This window comes from Protomyctophum bolini, assembly GCF_963924005.1.
Source record: "Protomyctophum bolini genome assembly, chromosome: 5".
NCBI classification, from domain to species: domain Eukaryota; kingdom Metazoa; phylum Chordata; class Actinopteri; order Myctophiformes; family Myctophidae; genus Protomyctophum; species Protomyctophum bolini.
This window is the reverse complement of record NC_137866.1, coordinates 11,890,207-11,905,255: the sequence shown is the minus strand read 5'-3', so window position 1 is coordinate 11,905,255 and position 15,049 is coordinate 11,890,207. Positions and strand designations below refer to the sequence as shown.

Below are 15,049 nucleotides of genomic sequence, written 5' to 3'. Positions count from 1 at the left end.
AAACAAGCTATATAATTGACCAAAAACAATATCTATCCTGTCAAGCTCATGATTGATGTTGCCAACTGGAGTAACCCCCTCTATTTTTTTTTGTTCTATTTTAATTAGCACTTGAACCCAAGTATTTATAATCACACTCATCCCCATGGCTCTGGCTGCTGGGCTAAAGACATGGCAATGAATTCAATTTGACATCTGTACAGATTGCACAGTGGCAAACATCTGCTGTGAGGTTGTGTTGAGAACAGTGCTCTCCTGTTGGCCACCCTGACCTGTAAATGACAGGGCCTGGGGAGGGGGGGTACTGCTCAAAATCTCCTGCTTGATCTCTACCTGTGTGCCAGTGGTTACAAACATGGCAGGAAGTCTAAAGCTGCCATCGCTGCAGCTGTCCCTTACTCTGGCTATGTATGGAATCAAACACTTATCTGCATTTCCTGCAGCTAAAATAGGTTATGGACCTTGTATAACTTGTATAACATGATACATTCAAAGGCTTGAGAATCAACATCAAGCTAAAGTCACGTCTTGTTACTATTTAACATTTTAACTTGCAATGGCCAAAGACAAATTTAGAATGGCAGACATGATATACACATACAAAAAGGGTCTGTGGTCAGCTGACTAATATAAACTCCAGTTTGAGTTTGTGCTGTAATAGCATAACAGCAGAATAACTGGTAAACAATTTTTTTTGTTGACTATTAGTGTGATATGTAACTAAATTAAACATCTGATGCATAAATATTTAAATTGCTAGCCTCTGCCAACAGAATAAACCACTATACTTAACTACTTGCCATCTAAAAAAAACTTGTGACTCTTAGTCAGCCAATTAACATTAGCCTCCTAAGCTAACATGGCTTCTCTCTTCGTTTTCAGAACACACTAGCGCTGCAATTTTCTCCATTTTCCAGAACCACGCCAAGAGGAACGGGACTGCAGCAGCAGCATAAATATGTCTCCATGATTCAGTTTGATGTTTTCTTACCCTCAAAAAGGTGCATCCTAGCAAAAGTTGCTTTGTAGCTGATGGTTGTTCTATTGTCAGCATCAACTAAAGTAATTGGTCAAGTCAAGTAGTATATTACTGCATTAATATTACTTAAAATGCTGATATATAGCATCACTAAGCTAGCATTACCCAGTTGTCTATTCAGATACTATATACTAGGGATGCATGACTAATCAGTAGCATAATCGGAATAGGCCATATCGGTATCGGAATGGTCTAAAAAAAAATACAGATTATTTAATCGGTTTTCACCAGCAAAAAATAAATATATATATATTTTTTTTAATCTACATTTAATTTGTGTACTCATCTTATTTAGTAGTCATTCAGTTGTGAAAACAGACACTTGGAAAAGTATTATACTATTTATTGATTGAATACTTTATTAACAGGCTTTGGGCCAAGCCCATAGAGCCTAGGTTTGTTTCCATTGTGGTCCCCTGTTTAATGTCGGAATCATACTAATAGTTCACAGTATACTAATAGTACAGATATATATTACTGTACAACACACACACACACACACACACACACACACACACACACACACACACACACACACACACACACACAATAAAGCCATATATGTATTGTGAAGTCAGAAGATTATGAAGTTAATTATGAGAAAGTGTATTGTTCATAATACACTTATTGGCCATGTTCTTTCTCACAGGATGTAATAAGCATTAAGCACAGAAAATGTGCCTCATTAAATACTTTTCACCCATTTAGGGTAAGACAAGTTTAGGCATGGCATGACCATTCAGTAAGGTCAGATGTTTACTCATAGTCTCCAGATCCACGCAATTACTTTTATACAATGGCCTTTATATCCTTAAAAAAATGACTTGGCCTCTTAATGGATAAATTCCAAACCTGCTTATAACAAGTTTTCATTTGTCCATTTAATATCTCTACTTAACTTAATTTGTCGGAACCGTTCCCCCCTCCACCTTTTATATAAACTGCATGTGGTTTTAAAGTGTCACAACTCAGGCATTATAATTTGATCAAACTTTCAGCTGCACAATTCTCTCATCAACTGCGTGGCAGAGAGAGCTATAGTTGACACACTTCTGTTTAGCTACGAGGGCCAGGCCACTGATATCCCCTGAAACCACAATTTCACAAAAACCTTTCCAGTGGAAATATCAGGGAAAGTTATCTGTGATCTGCCATTTCAGCATATTTACTTGTTTGAACACTGGGAGCAGCCAGCTCATGTTCCATGACGTCCTTACAGGAGTGAAGGAAATGGTGGCAGTGCAGCCAGTTACAGACGGTCAGAGGACACACCCACTTCCCCCTGTGGGCCTTTATGTGACTTTATATAAAGCATTCCTGAACGCTAGTCAGGCCTAGTGTGTTTACACAGCGCTGGGTGCTTACCCTTGGCACTGCCGGTTCGAGCCGCGCTGGCGCTTTCAGGAGCAGCCCAGCTAATGGGGGCTAGCGGGAGGAACAGTGAGTCAGATACAATGTAGTGGTCTTCTGAAACCCTGACTATCAGCCTAAGGGCTTTGTGGACTGTACTTGGGCTCAGCACCGCAGTTCGGTCTAGGCTCCCGGGCACTTTCTTCTCGGATGGCTTGGCATGAGAGTGGAATTGTAGGAATATAGGTCTGCGCCGAGAGATAGGAGGGGAGAAGCTCTGCCATTTCCCCAGTCCGACCAAATCTTGAGAGATTGTTATACTACATGTTCCGGTGACAGAGTGTACTAGTGAGCGGATAGAGAGACTGCCGTTAGGAAAATAAATGGCGCTTTCCTCAGGGTATTGACTTGCACTAGCTCAGATCAGCCTTACAACACAAAAGCAAGTTCAATCATAAGCAAAGGGGATTTTTTCCCCCTTCTTTCTGCCGTGCGACAACCCTGTCTATATCGAGCTAACCCCCCCTTATCCTTCTCCTCTGGCCGCTGCTATCCTCCCCTTGCAGTCATTTTCTCCTCTTTTCTTATGTTTAAAGGGCAGTTTATTTTCCATTTGTAGGGGGAAAATTAATCTTTCTCTGCTCTGTGGTGGTGGCAGGGCTGGATCCTGGAGGAGGTCTATTACCTCTCCTGCCAAGCGGACTCCCCCTCCAGGTTGAATTGTATTAATACCTCCTTTATAGCCAATCAGCTCGACTGGTCATATATTTCAAAACCAGTAAAAAATAATTGAGGAAACCTCTGTGAGGAAACTGTATTCGTACATTTTAATCTCTTATTCAAGAGGTTCAAATTGGGTTTGAGGAATAAAAGAAATTGTTTCTCTTTCTATCTCTCTCTTACACACACACACATATATATAATGGTGGTAACACTAAGAGCTCTTGAGTAAAAAATATTACATGACAGGTGGGGATGTTTGAAAAGCAAAGCCGACATATCCCAGGCTCACCGAGGACAGGGAAATGAAACGGGTAAAAAAGTGTGACAAACACCTTGATTTTCCTTTGATGTCTGGTGTCAACACTATTTCCACACACTTCCAGTAGGAGCAGCCAGACAGCGAGGTCTGCTGCTCCACAGTGAAAAACAAAAATAAAACACATAAATTATTTACCTGCGGAGGGAAAAGGCACAGAGGACTTTGCAACCAGGCACTTCTGTCAGTAGCCTACCCTACATAACCAAGTGATAAATCAAAACACTTATTGAACAATTAGGACATGCTTTTCGTCGCTCCAGGAGATAGAAAGGTGTGTGGTAAATTAATACAAGGCTTGAAGTCAATACTGCAGAGTAACAACACAATGCCCATATGGCGGTCCTGTTTTGTGTTCTTCACACTGACCACATATAATATGACGGGGGCAAACGGTTCTGTTCTGGGTTAATCATTGTTAGGTTTGGATTCAACCCATTTGTGCTATGTAGCAGGTCACACAGTTTCATGATGATTCACACATTAACACACACACACACACACACACACACACACTCGTGCGCGCGCAAGATGGAGGGGGTACTTTGATAGAGGGACATCCCCCTGCCAAGGAAAATAAACAAAACAATTACGAAAGAGTTCCTTTGAGCGTGACAGATATTAACGTGCCTTGTCTCCCTCAATTGGAGGCATATCAGTGATTGGCAAAACCTTTAAACTACTAACGTGTCACATCAAAAGAAATCAGTAGGACAGCTCTATTGATTTGTGAGGTTCATTTTACCCATCACCTTGGAGTAGTGGCTGTACATACTTAAAGACTGTCATCAATCCACGTGTTGCTGCTGCCAGGAAATACATTAAAATGTTGACACTTTATGGTGCAACTCTCAGACCCATCCAACAATGTTAAAATAATAATAAAGCGGGCAGAACAATGTTAACTGATAGTGGAGATGACAGCAATGATAATAATGACTATAAATAATACTCCATGGAGATAATACTTCGGAGTCTTAGTGAGCCAACGTTAGGAAGACAATGCGTGTCTTTAAAGCGGCGCCCAACCTAAATTTGCCACTATAAGCTTTTAACTATAATTCCATGTTTTATTTGAAGGCAAAGCAGTAAATTGAATACTTTTTCATGAGCTCAGAATTTTTTGAAGTCCTCTTCTAAATAATGTTGGCTCTTTCAAGTTGCATTTTCCCTATAAAGCTAGCAAAAACACAAAAAGGAAAAAATAATTCACCAACCTGCTTCACTGAATTAATTGTAGACCAAGCTCTACAACCTACTTTAGTCAATGTTGCTTAAACGATGTACTAGTTAATCAGCCTTAGGTCCTTATATTTCCTTTTTTTACTTCAACTAATGAATATTCAAGTGTAAAAACAAGGCAAAGCATGCTACTTTTCACAACACATGAGTTATGCTGGCAAAGTTGTGATTCTCTCACACACACACACACACACACACACACACACACACACACACACACACACACACACACACACACACACACACACACACACACACACCACATTTCCACAACTTGTTTTCCAGTTGTGAATCAGAGGTGCTAATTAATGTTCAACATGTGAACTTGTAAGGGTTGGTTCAGTGGCTGGCTGCAAAGTACATTCTGGCCTTTTGGCATCGCAGGTACAGTATAACAAGTGTTCAGAGACCCTCAGGGCAAATCTGATAATACTACAGTACAGAGGCTGGCAGTTTGCACTTAATGATCATCAATAAGGCCCCAGGTTCAAAAGGCTCAACATGTCACATCAAAATACGCTTTACTGTGCAAACCCTTTCCATGGGTTACCAGTGAAAGCTCAACACACGGGCCTCTCTTTCCTTACAGTGAATTTAATTATCAAAACTTAAAACAAAATCTAGAAATATTAACATACCGTCTCTTTGTTAGGTAACAACTCTTTCCGGATCCTGAAGAAGTTCTTGCCGAACTGTCGCAGTCCTTTAATGAAGCGCTTCTGTAATTTTTCACATAGGGGGAAAAAGAGAAAGAGAAAAATCAGATAGGATCTGTGAAGTCAGCTAAAATGCAACCACAGAAAGTTGCAGGCCAGCACCACAACAAAGACATTGTTTTTCTTTCTTAAATCTGTGGTCGGAGGAGAGGTTTGTTGTGAATCTCGAAACCTCTATATCCTCCCGTTTAAAACATACACACATGCACACACATGCACACACACACACACACACACACACCCATGTCAGGGCAAAAAACGAGAAAGGAAATGACAAGTAAGGCAGGGAGAGACTGTTAGATTACACTCGTTCTTTCATGTGGGGAGAAAAGAGCCCTCAGACAACTCTGATTCTTCTTAAATAAATGTAAAATAAATGCACAGTAGTGTGGTTGTGTGTACTGTTAATCTGTTTGAACTGTTAAGTCAAAAGTTCAAAGTCAAAAGCTAAACTTTAGAGTTCAAACACAAGCCAAAACATGGCTAACTGCGTGAACACGCAGTTATACGCAGTTATTACGAACATTCATAATATACATATATTAAAAAAAAACACTCATTTGAGTTTTGAAAATGTATTGAAAACATGTCAGATAATATTAAAATATATATCCCGACAAGAGTGAGTCGTGAGGACACAACACATTGTGATGGCAGAAACCGCTACTTCGTAACATACTCTGAAAACAACTACACAGAACACAAAAAACAAAACAAAAAAACGAATAAATAAGAGCATAAATTGCACAATGCTGAATAACCTAAATGCATTTTTCTCTCCTTTAAAGAGCCACACACAGCGAGCCATAAAAAGGAGGCTGAAAACATTCATAAGCACCGAAGCAGACAACCAACAGATTTACTTTCTTGTTCCAGAGGAGAGTCCCCGTTCCTCAGTGATTTCAGCCAACCGTTTCCACCAAAGTAACTCCAGCGAAAGGCAGCGAAAAGTCCTCAGGGGGGTGCACGGCACAAACCTCTACGATCCAGCCACAGGTAAAAGGGGGAAAATTAGGGGGCAAATCCACAGCGTCTCCGACCGTACATCGCTTTTTTACAAGCAAGAAATAGCTTGTCACTCTCTGCTCTTCCACTACAAAGGGGAAGGCTTTACATGTGATCTTTCTGCTAGAGAGCCTCTGGTTCACGGCGGGCTGGAAAACCTGGAGCGGAGTAGAGTGCTGCATGCTGACGCCGGTTGGAGCTCTGATTTCAGTCTTTTCAGGAGCTCCTGACACTGCCCCACAAGGCATCATGTCTCTGCCCACCAACACACACTGTCAAATCAAATACCAGCTATTTTCTTAAAACTAACTTTTTTCTTTTTAATGAGTAAAACTATATGAATTCTTTTTTTTAATGCATCCAGAGCTTAGAATGAGCACACAGGAATAGAGGCACAAACTCTGCTTGCTGCGAGGAACGAGAGGGGAGGCAGACTGATACGATTTGTGTGAAGAGAGGTCTTGGACACGGACCGTGAAAGGAGACAAGTGAGCGACAAAACCAGACATGGAGCTGTGCTGTGTTTTGAGAGGAGTGCATTTTTCCATGCCATGTACAGTACGTTATGTAACCAGTGCCACAGATTGTTTACATTCTCAGCTTTGGTGGGGAAAGAGGGGCAATTTTACAGAAGTAAAACAGCACACAGGCAGCTGTGAAAAGCAATCGCGTCTAAACAAGAACAATTACGGGCCAAAGAAGAAGGTTTACACACAAGAGAAGTGAATTATTGTAGTTATCTCCTTTTTGCAAAGAAATAAAATATCCAGATTTATTTAAAATGTTTTGGTAAACAATAAAAAACACCACCACATCTCGATTGTTAATGACAAACTACAGGAAAAACCCCAACCCCTGGGAGACTAAACAGCCAGTGGCTTAATCACAAGCCAGATGGAAACAAGTTGTGTTCACTGACAGCTAAATAAAGAGGCCATGCTATCAGTGACAGTAGTGAGGAGCTCATTTGCATTATCAGGCTGGAGGTATAGTGGTTGATTAGCCAGTAGATGGAGCCGTCTCCAACACAAGCTAAGCACTCTGGGCATGAGACGACCCCATATCCACCACACTCCAGGGGTTAAGAGCAGACCACCATAGCAGTGTCAATCAAACACTCCCACGGCTCTATAGAACCAGCACTCTCTTTGAGATAATTTAATAAGCTCTTGCTAGACACACACATACATGGTATATTCACACAAAATATGTGTATGCGTGTGTGAGCAAAAAATAACCTTTTGGATAAGTATGCTTAACGCCTATTTAGCAGCCATAAGGTGAGAGCGCTTCATTACCTGGAACCAGGGCTGTGGATCTGCAGAGACAAAACTCAATTAGATCTGTCACAGCAGCCTGTGTCTCTGCTCTAATTATGTCACCTTAATTATGTTCCCCCTACTGTACTATTTACACAGCCTGTCCATCCGTCTGTGCTGAGGAGCTGTAACCCCCCTACCGCCCGCCCGTCTCTCGGTTTCTTTCACTAGCAGGCAGACTCGCTCCCCTCCTTTCTACATGTCGGCTCCAGTTTAAGGCTCCATTTCAGCTGCCTGGGCTCACTGCTCTCCAGCCCAGCTAATAAATCATCCGCCAATCTGCTCCCTGAATCGCTCTGCCCCTGCTCCGATTGCTCCAGCTCTCCGTTGCTAGGCAACGCCAACGGTGGAGGAGGGGCCGAGAGAGCCATAGCAAGCGAAAAAAGGGAGGGAGGGGGAGTAGGGAGGGGAGTAGAGGAGAGCAGGCAGGGTGGAAGTGGAGGGAGGGGGAGTAGGGAGGGGAGTAGAGGAGAGCAGGCAGGGTGGAAGCGCTACCAAATGGCCAGCCGCTGTGCAGAAACAACAGGCTTCTCTCTGTCGGAGAGTGTTCCAGAGAGCTGGCTCTCTTCCCTGAGTTTCCCCTGTTTCTCCCCCTTCAGTGCCTAACAGTGAACCATTGTAAGACTGGAGTGCAGAAACATAAAGGGAGGAGGAGAGTGAGAGCAAATGGCTCAAAAGGTCATTGTTTTGTGTGCGCACTTCCTGCTTGGGAGTCGATTGTTAAAAGTTGTAAAACTGGTTAAGACTGTGCGGGCATGTGCACAAAGATGGTATCATTATGATAAGACAGGGCTCGGCTCACACCGCAAACATAATTCCTTCTAAATGTCATTTCGTACAAAAAATCCCCCTAAAAACTAAGAAGGAAAAACACTGACGCATTCAGACGGTCAGACCCCTTGCACCATCCAACAGCAAACAAAGCCACTTTCACTCAATATGGAGTCATTATACTTGACTTGCTGTTAAAAGCTGACCTTTTCGAGACTGCTGTGTACTAACCCAGAGGGCCTGTGGGGACAATCAGTCAGATATACAAAACCAATGGGAGAAAACACTTCTGTCTGATAGGAAATATCAGCTTGTAATGAGATTGGCTGTGGCACGTAGGGAGGAAATCACAACACACTTGTCTTGGAGACGGAGTGGAAAAAAGACTACATTGACACGTACAAGAGACACTCCACATCCTCTTTGCAGTGACACCATTCATACTGAAGACAACAATGTCTTTGTTCAACAGGGCTCAACAACTTGGAATGGGTTCTTTAAATATCTTTTGATAGCAAAACATTTTAAGGGGCCGAAACACTTATCCTACACAATAGGGACGGTGTGTTTTTATTTGACACTCAAATTGACAACAATGCAAGATGAGGATGTTCTGTCAATCTTTGGTCGGCAGGTCCTAAAGCTACGATATTTCCACTGGGATGTGCTGACACAAAGGTGACAGGAAATTCCAACACACACGCCCATCCTGTCTGCTATTTAGTTACCAAACAGCCTAAAAAGCATTGCTGGCACTGGACCGTGATGGTGATAAAATACACTATCAACAGTAAAGTCGGGTTGCAGCCAAGAGTGAATAACTTCCTCTATGGACAAAGAACGCAAAGTTAAAACATCTAGAGTTAACGTTAAAATTGTCAACAAGTTCCAGCAGGAGACACGGCAACCACGCAGCGGTTGGGGTGGCACAGTAGAGTATGTTCACCAAACTGCTGTTTTTTGGGGGGTAGACAGTATTATGTCTGTCTCAGGTCTGTAGGCCTGCATGTGTTCCACCACTTCTACCACTGGGAGGCCAACACTCTCTTCTCCCCTCTCTCTCCCTCTCCACACTGTCGGAGGCCTGCTCCAGCCATCCATCAGCCAGAGACACAGGCAGAGATAAGACGCGGCACAGTGCGGGTCCGGCTGAGGAACACAGACCCCCCGCCTGACAGCAGTGATAGATCAGCCTCTCTCTCGCATGGCAACACAGAGCACTGCTGCAGCAGCAGGCTGCTGATTGTTTATATGGCACCTCCTGTTGGCCAATGCATTATTAGCAACTCTTTATTTCTGAGCTGTGTCGACAGTGGCTTCAGGTTGAAGGGGGAATTCTGTGTATTATTGACTGTGCAAGAGAATACAATACACTCACTACAGTGTATCCCCTGGTGGCAACAACAAGTATTAAAGTATTTTCCAAACGCGGTTAATGGAACATATAGATTTCATATGAAAACTATTACCATATGCTAACATTTTCAAATAGTCTAAAGTTAAAATAACAAATCCATCCAAATCAAGTTTTATATGCAGTATAGTGAATGCCATATTTATTTTCTTTCATTATAACACAGAAAAGGATGCAATGTGAATACAAAATCTAGCTTAATAGCTACTGTACAGCTCGTCAATTAATTGACAACTGGGTAGCTCATTGATCACGACTCAAACTACGGGACATAATGATTCTTTATTTTTATTTTTTATAAAGCCCTTTTTAAATTTGAAAGGACACATTTTGAGAGAACAAAATGTAATTTATCTAGCCTACTACTGCTCCCATCCCTCCCTTCCTTCAGTTAATGCAGTGAAAAAGAATTGTATTCCTTTAAAGATCTACTAACTGTTATTGTGTGCCACAAATAGGCAATTGCTCATGCATTTTAATCAGAAAAACTCAGTCTTGACTCTTGACAGTACCAGCGGTCTAAAATGCAGCCTAAAATGGAACAACAACTTTACCTACAGTTTTAACTACAGTCAGTGCGCACACAAAGTGCCTCCTCATAAAGTGGCAATTTAGTAAACATTGCTAACAGCATGCGCTTCAAGTTGAGTACTCGTCCCCACAGGATATAGGATCTGTAGCCAGTGGGTGGACCTATCGGGCTACAGTATACACACAACACCGCACAGGCAGACTTGCCGTGTACGCAGAAAGTGATTTAAGACCAGAGGGGCACTTTGGATATCATGCCCATACCACGACTGAACGTTGTGTTATTAGCACAAATAGTGTAGCTCAACCAACCGTCCGCATACTGGATTGACAACCTGCGATCAATTTCACACATCACACACAGAAAGGTGGGAGGTGTGGAGCAGACAACTTACATGTTCATAAGATAACAGGAATATTGTGGATAAATTTGTACATTCTTCTTCCCCTTCTTTTTTTTATGGAAATAACAAAAACAAATTCCACCCAGTTTTACAACTGAAAACCTGTGATGAAATGTGACAATGAAGTTGATTATTAAATTTTTCGAAAATCTTATCCCACGATTTTGTAACCCATTTTTCACCCGTGTCAATTATCTAATGTGATCCTGGGCTATATACACCCTCCGCCAACCTAGTCCCCATATATGGGGGACATGGGGACATTTCCAAAAAGCCCAACTCCTCCATAGATGTTTACAAATAATTGTTCATTGACCATACTCGTATGACCACCATTTTGCTCATATGTCATAGTTTGGGGGTGGAGGTTTCTTATCACCAAGGAGGATGCAAGAGGGAAAAATGGCCGCTGTGTGAATATGGTAAATTTCAGAACAGTGATAATGATATAAAGTATTCTGTATCATAGTGATTTAAATACTGCCTGGACAGAGCTGTTGGGTTTGGTATATTAATGGCCAGCGTTCAGCAACGTGACTGAAGCACTTGCTGTCACAAATCCTGCTGGAGTGAAATACTTTCCCCAGTGCTGGTGACACTGCTGTTGCTCTGCGGTGTTGTCACCATCGCCCTGGTATTAATACAGTGATTTATAGCGATCACTGCCATGCTCTTATCTCTTCAGTGGAGATGATTGTGGACAGAATGTATGGGCCTATTACCAGAGTGCCAGAGAATAAAAAGGGGTTGGGGGGGATGGCTTATGTGCTATGTAAGCAGCAGCTGCAGCAGGCAGAGAGCGAGAGAGAGAGACAGACAGACAGAGAGAGAGAGACATGACTGACTGAATGAGTGGAGAAGGGGCGTGCATGATAAGTCAACAGGGTGATTTGGGGGGGCTGACAACTGACCCTGCAGACAGGCTGATTCTGTCATTTCATCGGCCCCCACTGTCACTTTTATTCACATCTCCTACAGGAAGAATGGACCTGGTGGGGAGGAATAATGAGGCTGGTCCTGGAGGGTACGAGAGGAGAGGGGATGGAGGTGTGTGTGTGTGTGTGTGTGTCTGAGAGAAGGACGGGGTCTACATTCACACCTGTCCCTCAAGGCTGCAGAGCTGAAAAGGCGCAACTAGTGATCAGATTGTTCAGAGGCTGTGTGGGTAGCATGGGCACAGTATAGTGGTCGTTGCAGCCGAGAGCCCGCTTGTTGCCACAAACCACTCATAAACTACAGACTAAAGGTGTTTTGGGGCGGAATATCTGAGCGGATTTCGGAAGACGCAAAGAAAGAAATCACGTCAATCACGTTTGCACACTGCTGCCGAATACTTTGTCTGTATACGTTTTCTTTCTTCGGATCGGAGTTGATTTTTATCAGTTTTCCAAAGGGGTGTTGGTGACAGGCTGACAGCTAGTAATAAGCCAAACTGTATATTGGCTTTGAAATATTTGACAGTAAATTATACTAGTTTAATTTAATAGTAAACCTTTCCCTTGTTTCTATCATTGGCTTCAGTGATACTCAGGACATAGAGTCTAATTAACTCTTCTTAATATGAAATACCCCGAGCGGATGATGTAACCCTTACACTGAAAATCCTGTTATTTACGGTCAATACTGTTGAGCTACTACAGTGGTGTCTTAATGCGTACAGAGCCAGCATCAAGACCTCCCCGCCACCGCCGGTCAGGGAGCATGCATGCATAAGAAGGAACTCAGAAATAGTCCACAAAAGGACTGATGATGGGACGCGTTGCTTGTCTGTACCACAACAGAAGATTACTGTACGATAATAAATTAATAATAAATTACTGTACGATATCAAAGTGTGGACAAAAGAAAGAAAGAAACCGAGTCTGACCAAATTGAAGACAAACAACATGGGAAGATGAATTGTGAAGCACAGTTCTGCGTTCTAAGATATAGCACTGAACAAATCAGGAAGTTACATTCATGTCCTGTGAGTGTGCTTATCTTTAAACATGGGTGAGTGTACAAACACAGTATAGTGTGTCATATGCAGTATCAAGGCTGCATCCACGACTCTCCATCATTCTGACACGGTGATATCCAGCACACATTTTTCTCCTACTGGTTCCCTACGTGGCGCTTGATCAGGAAGAGAAGGGGCTGCCATTTTCTGATTCGAGCCCTTCAACAGCTGTGGTGAAATTCAAATCTAAATTCAAATGGAGGCCAACATTACCCGGCCCTCAATCTTTTCCCTCTCCAGTCTCTCGCCGTAAAGATTTATTCTGCGGGTGATAAACAGGATGCAGCTGCTCTTAAGCCTTGGAGGGGCTGCAAGCTGCCGAGTGTTTTCACTGATGTCCTCCGAGCCCAATCCAACTGCACTGGAGTAACCTTCTAAAGCAACAGCTCCCTCTAAAGACACAAACCCAGGCCTGGCAGTATGAAGAAAAAAATGCTCAATCCTAAGCACTGCGAGTAGACCCAAGTGCAACTCAAATCCAGCCAATCCAAATGACACAGAATCAGTACAGAAACACTAATTTCATTAAGTAAATATAAAATACCACAAACATAATAAATAATTAGAGGCTTTAAAAGCAATACACATACAATAAAACCCAACACTGGTGAGAAAGACATCAAAGGGGCCAAAAGAAAAAGAGTTCCGGTTGGAGTCATTTGTAAATTATCGGCATGGTCTTTGACTTATAGGTAATTGACCATATTCACACAGAAGCCATACTGCTCTTACTCAGTAGGTGGGAATCCCCCCCCACCTACTGAGCATGATATAATTGCAAAAAGGCTGCCGTGTGGATATAGCGAATACACCTGGCATTTAATTACCACACATTTCCAATAAAGACAGGTCTCTTACCACTTCGTCCTCAGACCAGCACTTCTCTATGAGTTTGGGTACCGGCTTCTTCACCAGACGCTGTAGGGCCTTGCCTGCGTCATAGCTGCTCTCGTGAAGCTGGGGAACATCAGGCATATTTTTTACAAACTGGAACCTTTGCATTGTTTCTTAATACAAGTGTTTTTTTTTATGGAGGGATAGTAGGCTGAAATTGGGAGAGAGATGGGGGGTGACATGCAGTAAGGGCCGTCGGGATCGGGAGTCGAACCCGCGGCACAATGCCAGATTACCAGCCAAGGTGCCTGGACCGCTGAGCCACGGCCCAGGCCACAAGTGTATTTATTAATGGGGCTACTTATTGTGTGTGTGTGTGTGTGTGTGTGTGTGTGTGTGTGTGTGTGTGTGTGCGCGCATATGTGTGTTAGGCTGCACAACAGTGACACTTGGTGGTGAACAAACGCTATAACACTATTTCTGTGCTCGGACACAGCCAGGGACACACATTGTTGTCTATAGGAGTGGTTATCACCACTCAAAAATGTCTTATTAGACTAACGGCTCATTTATACTTGAATTACATTTAATTGAAAGCTACGTATTTTCAGCGGAGTGTAGGTCATTTTAGTCAATCTCTACCTAAAACTAAGTGCCAGAGGAAACACCATGAATATAAGCAACACAGTGACAAAAAGGAAATCGCTGTGCAGCTAGAAAGCCCATGTCACATTCAACTGGGTGAAAACAGGCACAGGAGAGTGCTCTGGCTCAGGAATAAACAAGCATTGCTCATTGGAATTGCAAATGGAGAAGAAGGTCGAGAGACAATGACCTGCCAGTGATGTTAATTCTCCGTTTTATAGAGTCTGAATATAAATGTCCTGTTTATGATGATTCCAATTGCTTTTTTCTTTAGCTCGATTCCTTTTTGCACTTTAAGGTGCTTACAAAGTGGGGGAGAAACCAGCCATTAATGCCTCATGTATTGAGCTTCAGAGGCCTGGTTTATGGCTATACGTTTTGCTTAGCTGCGCCCTTATTGTAGCCCATCACTGCAGAGCTAATCTTCCACTGGAATCCCGGTATTGTACGCCAACGTCCAGTGAAAAACATTTGATTTCAAAATTCCGGACCTGTTGTGCCATTACTTACTGTGTTAAGTGCGTTTAGTGTAGTGTCGTCTCGAGAGGCTGCTAGGCACCCGTCTTCTGTGGACCCTCCGTCACACATCCCTGCGAAGGCAGCCATGCTCCTGTGAACAGACACAGTCGTCATTAACCAGCCACCAATATAAGGTTATGACTCGAGTATACCACAATTTCATCCTACGGTATCTTACCTTAACAAGTACAATAAACACATGTAATGACTTTTAGATAAATA

The 15,049-nt window shown here is 42.7% G+C and overlaps 1 protein-coding gene across 3 annotated transcripts in view; it reads right to left on the bottom strand.

The window, feature by feature from the left end:
* rerea (arginine-glutamic acid dipeptide (RE) repeats a) overlaps positions 1 to 15,049 on the bottom strand; it is a 164,880-nt gene that overhangs the window by 17,842 nt on the left and 131,989 nt on the right. For all 3 annotated transcript variants that reach the window (XM_080764130.1, XM_080764129.1, XM_080764131.1), the window contains 3 exons: positions 14,819 to 14,918; positions 13,688 to 13,786; positions 5,309 to 5,389 (listed from right to left, as the gene is read on the bottom strand). In XM_080764130.1, the coding sequence (XP_080620256.1) occupies positions 5,309 to 5,389; positions 13,688 to 13,786; positions 14,819 to 14,918 (280 nt within the window). The remainder of the gene's footprint in view (positions 1 to 5,308; positions 5,390 to 13,687; positions 13,787 to 14,818; positions 14,919 to 15,049) is intronic.